This window comes from Cryptosporidium andersoni (assembly GCF_001865355.1).
Source record: "Cryptosporidium andersoni isolate 30847 chromosome Unknown contig_42, whole genome shotgun sequence".
Taxonomy (NCBI): Eukaryota; Apicomplexa; class Conoidasida; order Eucoccidiorida; family Cryptosporidiidae; genus Cryptosporidium; species Cryptosporidium andersoni.
Window position 1 is genome coordinate 103,454 of NW_027122819.1, and position 6,919 is coordinate 110,372.

General features: G+C 29.7%; 2 protein-coding genes and 1 further gene across 2 annotated transcripts; 1 reads left to right on the forward strand and 2 right to left on the reverse strand.

Moving 5' to 3' along the window:
* Positions 1-215: 215 nt before the first annotated feature.
* Positions 216-1,982, reverse strand: cand_016160 (protein kinase domain-containing protein; the record flags this gene model as incomplete). Its single annotated transcript, XM_067211851.1, has 1 exon — positions 216-1,982. The coding sequence occupies one exon, from the start codon at positions 1,980-1,982 to the stop codon at positions 216-218; it is 1,767 nt and encodes a 588-aa protein (XP_067069455.1).
* Positions 1,983-3,217: 1,235 nt separating this feature from the next.
* Positions 3,218-5,266, forward strand: cand_016170 (PH domain-containing protein; the record flags this gene model as incomplete). Its single annotated transcript, XM_067211852.1, has 1 exon — positions 3,218-5,266. One exon carries the CDS (start codon positions 3,218-3,220, stop codon positions 5,264-5,266), a length of 2,049 nt encoding a protein of 682 aa, XP_067069456.1.
* Positions 5,267-6,145: 879 nt separating this feature from the next.
* On the reverse strand, positions 6,146-6,878 carry cand_016180 (MOB1 phocein family protein; the record flags this gene model as incomplete).
* Positions 6,879-6,919: the final 41 nt, after the last annotated feature.

The window sequence follows — 6,919 nt, forward strand, 5'->3', positions numbered from 1 at the left end:
AAGACAATATAGATATTATCGTAACTTTCTGTACTTTCAGTTACATTTGCCCGCTATATTAAAAGATGCGGTATGACAGTCTTTAATCTTGAAATTATTTAATATATAGTTAATGAGTACTAAAAAAAATCGGCTTATATGAACATTGCATACAAATAATTTTTAATATAAAACAGAATCTTATATTATATTTGATAGAATTAATGTATGTACTTTTATTTAAGCATATATTCAAGGAACTCATTCCAGTCTATAACTCCATCTCTATTAGTATCTGCTGACTTAATAATTTGATCCCAGTCTCTATGATTTAATAATTTCTGTTTTCCACTACAAAGTACCTTTTCAAATTCATCAACTGTTAGCTTCCCATCTCCGTCAATATCCATTTTATTAAAAGCAGCTCTAATAACACCCAATTCAGCATCCCGCCACTCATAACAAGCTGCAAGGAATTCAGTATAACTTATGGAACCTGTATCGTCTACATCCATAGCTTGAACAATTCTATTAATGTCCCATTGAGGAATTCCCACACTCTGTAAGCCATCCATCAATTCTTCTGGGGTTAAGATTCCATTGCCATCTTGGTCTAACTCTTTAAATACATGTGTAATATTTCTAATTTGAGATCCTGTAACATTTAATTGATGAGCCATCATATTTACTAGGGCTTGTTTAAGCTGATTCTGTTTCATATAAAGTTTCAAGTTTTGTAAAAGACGTGCACTCATTCCAATAGGCTGTACATTTGTTTTTGCTAATTTAAACCAAGGATGTGTCAATATAGCTGCTGCTTTAGGACGCTTTTTTGGATCCTTTTGGAACATCAACTTCATTAAGTCAATTCCTTCAGCTGATATATGTACACATTCATGTTCATAGTCAGGTTCACTATTGAGTACCTTATTTTTCACTTCCTTAACAGACTTCCCAGAAAATGGTAGAGTTCCTGCCAAAAGAAAATACATTATGACGCCAGCACTCCATACATCACATTCCATAGTTATGTCACGCATAAAAACTTCGGGGGCCATATATAATACTGTTCCAGCTGCATGGCTACTGTGTTCATTTACAGTCTTAAATATCTCTGCCAACCCGAAGTCAATAATTTTTATCGCTGAATGATGAAACTTCTCCTGCATCAATATATTTTCAGGTTTTAAATCCTTATGAACAATCTTTCTTGAATGAAAATAGGCTAAGGCTGCCATGATTTGACGCATTACATGTGATACATATTTTTCATTTAACCTAAAACCTTTATCTACTGCTTCATGAATTCTTTCAAATAATTCTCCTCCTGCACACTTTTCCATTATAATATACATATGGTCTGTATCTTCATATACTTCAAAAATTCTAATAATATTTGGGTGATCTAAGTTCTTTAATACAGCAACTTCAGCTTCAATTTGGTCAACAGAGACATTTGAAAGAGACTTATCAATCATTTTACAAACTCTATTCAGATTACTACACTTTTCTCTAACGAAAAATACCTGTCCAAAAGATCCTTCACCTACTTTTTCCACAAAATCAAATATACTTCTAATATCATCAGCTTTTCTTAATGAGGTACGCCTTATAAATTGATCCCTTGTAACTAAAATGGATTTTTCAGGATAGTACTTATCTCTTATACTGCATAATAGATGCCAAAAAAATCTTGAAAATTCCTCGAAAGTTAAAAATCCCGTTAATTCTTCATCATATTTATTAAATATATTTGTTAGCATGCTGTTATCAACTGGAGGAAGTTCCAAGTTCACTGACAAGCGTTCCAGCAATCTTTTAGTTTCTTCCATGCTTAATTTACCTTTTTGACCTTCATCAAATTGTTCAAAAGATGACTTGGCACTCATTAAGAAGTTCTCTTTGCTTGAAAGAGCCAATGATAAGCGCATTCTAATTGTCTCCAAGTTACTTCCTTGTGAGCCGAGACTTTCATTTATATATTCTACGGACTCACCAGACATCTTATAACAGAAATATTTAAATTGCTTAATTTAAGGATCAGGTTTTATTGCAAGAAATATCACTTGGTAGAACATGTACAGATCACCCGCTAAATATGCCCTAACCCCAACGAAATTACATAAATTTACCGCTAGTAGGACACTTAGCGCATTTTTTTCTACCACTTTAGGAGACATCTAAGGTATTATTGAGCGATTACAAGGAAAGTTCAATTTAGACTATTATCCTAGAATAGGGATATTTTTCACTATAATATATATGTGTATATATTGATACATTATTGATACTGATTATCTTCCCCATTTTTTTGTAAATATTTATATTTTGTGATATTCTACTGTTAGAACATCTCGTAAATAAGTAGACAAAAAACATGAAATAGAATTATAAAGAGTTATAATGATGAGTATTTGGTATTTGGAGGTGGTATTGTAAAGCAGTTATTTGAATATCATGTAATAGAGATTGCTAGCTTCTCTTTATCTAGTAACTTTCTACTTTACAAGTACTATTAAGAAATTTAGATTTAAAGCTACTTTTTTAGATATTCTAGGTTGAGAATTATTTATAATTTAAGGAAATTTAGTAACTTATTAGGAGGAACTTATATGACGGAGATATTATACTTTAGCAAACTGTAATTATGCTAATCTAGTTCTACTAAATTAGTCATTCCATTAAATATATTGCTAAGTAACTACTTTAAACGAATATAAACATTGATATACTTCTAAAGAAATCTTGAAGTGCCTAATATATTATTAGATAAAGGTATTTAAAATATAGTCCCTTTTCATGAACTTGATAAGATAGTTTGGATACTATAATAAAGATATATAAGTACTTTCCCTTAAAAGAAAAGGACAATACATTATTAGTATATAATGAAAAAAGGAAAATATAGCAAGATGTATGTGAATTAAAAAGTACCAACAACTTTTCTAAGTGTCAAGGAGGGCCCTGAAATTAGCTTCCATCAAACAATATTGACGCCAATTTTATAGCGCTATAAGACTTTTTTATTTAATAGTCAGTTTCTTATTCTTGTTTACTAGAGAAAGAATAAGACTAAAGTAAATTTGCTTACTTCTATAGCAAATTAGATACAGGTGAAGACATATTAACTGGATTGACAGGACTGTTTCTAATTTATTTATGTATGAGAAACAATACAAGAGTCTTTTAATAATATAACAAATTAGGAATTTGACAGTTTCCATACATTTTTTAGGATATGAAGGAAAGTGTATATCGAATGATTGAACGTGGTGAACGGTCTGCTTCTATTGTTCAGGAGTTAATTGAAAATGAATATGTATCTGGTTATTTGAAGAAGTGGAGCCCCGTTATTGGAAGAGGATGGCAATCTCGTTATTTCTCTCTTTTAGAAAAAGATAGAACATTAATATATTGGATTAGAAAACCAACATATAGAGATGAACAACCTAAAGGCTCTATAAATTTGAAAGTTGTAGAAAATGTATTTGCAGATGGACCATTAGGGATTACTCTAAGTACTCCTCAACGTGATTATCAGTTGCGAGCTTCCACTCCGACAGAAAAAGATAAGTGGATGGATGCAATAATTTTATGGACATTAAAAAGTCGTAAAATGCGTTCAAGAACTGAGGATACAAGAAATTTTCGATTTAGTAATTTGCTAGTAGATGCTACCCAATCTTGCTTTCACTATATTGTTGAAAGTTTACTCAAACCTTTTAAAAAGTCAGCAACTAGAGCGATAGAGGTTGGCCCTGAAACATTATCTAACTCTAATAAAAGAAGATTTCTGAAAGATCGTGGCTTATATGATGTTATTATGAAGGCTTGGGAAATTAGCAAGGAAATTATAGCACAAAATGAGAACAATGTTAAAATAATAGGAGATAAGATCATTGAATCTAATTCACTAGATATTTATTGTCAAGGTGGAAATAGAGTTAATTATAAGACAATAATAGAAGAAGTAGATCTATCTTTAAATACTTGTGGAAATGAGATATCTTCAAGACATGTCAGTGAAGTTCCAATAGCTGATGAAAGATGTCCCTTAACATTAGAAGAGGAGATAGAATATGTTAGGAATAATCAGCACAAATATAGCATTCAACTTGCTGATATAATGCTTCAACAGTTATCTGCTAGTTCTAAGGATGCATTCTTAGATAATTGTACATTTGGATTAATTTATATAAGGCGAGAAAATAGTATTTTACCTTTTTTTAATAATGGTGTTTTCTGGGGTCTACTTATTTGTTCTAGACCTCTCTCAGATGCTCATCATCCATATCCATCATCTACTTTGGGCGAAAGAACAATATTAGGAACAAATTTTGAACAATACAAATATATTTCATTTGAAATCAATAGTGGAGGATTGGATTCACTATTAAGAAATCCATCCTTATATCCAAACGAAGGATTTAATCATTTATTATCTGAAGAAAATAAGAAAAGTGCAAAATCACTCTCGTTTATGACTGCATTTCCATCGAGATATACACATTCATCAATAAGTACAACAACTCAAATAGCATATTTAGGACATAAGACTGCTTCTGGATCATCAATTTATAGAACTAATTATCTAATTAGGAAGTTTAGTCCTCATGGGGAATGTCAACAATTATCTAGTGATAAATCTTCTACAATTGCTGATCCCTATAATTTTGCTCTTGACACTCTATATCTATATTATCCAAGAAGTGATTCAAAAAGTCCAGTGGAAATTTTAAACCCAGGGAGTATTGTAGCATTGGGGCCTATATTAGAAACTATTCATGGTTTTTGTTTCGAAGTTACTTTTCTAGTGGTCAACCCTAAAAAGAAACATTTTTTACAAGACTTGAACTTTATATCAGATTATGTATCTGATATCCCAATTTATATGCATAATAATAAAGAAGATTTTGGTGAATATACTGATGAAGATAGTGATGGAGATACTGAATTTGAAGAAATTCCTATTCAGCTTTGTACTAGATCCTGGCGTGATGCTAGAGCTTGGAGATACACACTTTTGGTAGCAAGAAGATCTCAAATAGTTAACTCAACAAATATATCTTCTAGCCCTTCAATGAAGAGTCCCAAAACGAAATCTAGTGTTGAAGTAACAAATCTTGTTGAAGAAAGTGGATGTAAATTAAGTACTAATTACTTTGGATCTGAAAGTTATGCTACATTAACAACTAATGCAAGTAATAGTGCAAGAACAAGTAATGGACAATATCTAACTGTAAATGAGAAGCTTAACGTAAAAAGTGTAGATATTATTAACAAATGACTTAATTATTCTAGATTTTTAAAGCTGAATATTCATATTTATGAATAAAAAAAAGTAGATGTTCATTTTATTATAAATGTTGAAAGATAATCGAGTTGTCTATGTATTTACTTATAGAAAGTTGAAACTTAACAGTTTCTATTCTTGAAATTCACTTTGATACTTTGTTAACTTAAAGATCAATTAGTAAATTAGACTTTAGGTACTTTTAAATTTTATATATCTATATAATATTGAACAGAACTCATAGTAAATATTAATATTAAAAAAGAATAAGACAATAATATTTGTAATATATAACGAAAACTTCTTTTTTTCTTATAAGCTATAGGTATAATGATCAAAGTATAAAAGCTATTGTTCCAGACTATAAAACTAAATATAACTTTTAAATCTCAAGAAAATATCACTTTGACATTTATTTAAAACTTTACAACAATATAACTATCCCACTTATACTCTAAATATTATAATTTTAGTCAAATATATGTAATAAATGATCATATATTAATTATTAATAACAAATCAAGATCATTTGTAATTAGAACTAGTATCATCTGGACATAATTAAACTATTACTATTATAAAGATAATTATAAAGAATTATAAAAATTATGAGAACAATAAAATGCAAGTGATGAAAAGTTTCAGTAATTATTTCACTTCCCAACACTTCCATCTATATATCTTAACAAGTTATTGACATTTGCAACTATCCAAGTAAACTTCATTCACCCCTATATAGAATACTTAAAGTTTTATTATTTACTAAAAGACCTACCCATATTTGTATAAGTTGCTATTTCTTTCTTGAAATCTATTCTTGCTAAGGTTTCCTAAAGTAGTCGTATGCAACAAGCAAAAAATAGTCTAGAAATTCTAAAGTTTCAAATCTTTCTTCTTTTTCTTTGTGCATAAAATTAACTTCTTAGCAAATTCTGTCCAAGGATAAGTTTTTGTTTTTCTGGAATTTTCTTTAGTACTAGATTTATCATTTCGATGATGATCCCCAGTAACAACAATGCTGTCACTACACACAGATGGAATCCTTTTCCGTTCTGTTAAAGGTGATATTGAAAATGGGATTAAGTTCGATATATTCTTATTTATCCTTATCATCGAAGTATTTTCTTTTGATATTTGGTATTTATTAGATGGGTTACCTCTAGATATTTTTACATTTATTTTAGAGGTTAAATTCTCTTGTAATCTTTTTTGTTCCCCCTTAAGTGATTCTGGACTTAGAGTCTCTCCCAATGCAGTTGTATCTTCAGAAAGAGGAGAATCTGTCAGTAAACTACTAGTTGATGGGATATGAGTATCCGGAGAATTTAATTCAGTTACATTATTATCCTGACTATTCCTTAAATTTTTATCATTATTTCCTATATTTTGTAACAAATTGGGAATATGTCTAATTTTCAACGAGTTGCTTGTTGCATCCTCCATTATATATTGAGCTAATTCTTCCAAAGGCTTTAATTCATTAAAGTCCAAAATATTATTTTGTATACATGTAAATACGAAATGTTTTAAACAATAGTTCACATGAGCCCCAGCTACTATAGATTCTATATAAGGCCAATGATGACAATAAATATGACTGTATACTCTGAATAAACGACGTAAAAGATTCTTTACTATAAATAGAAA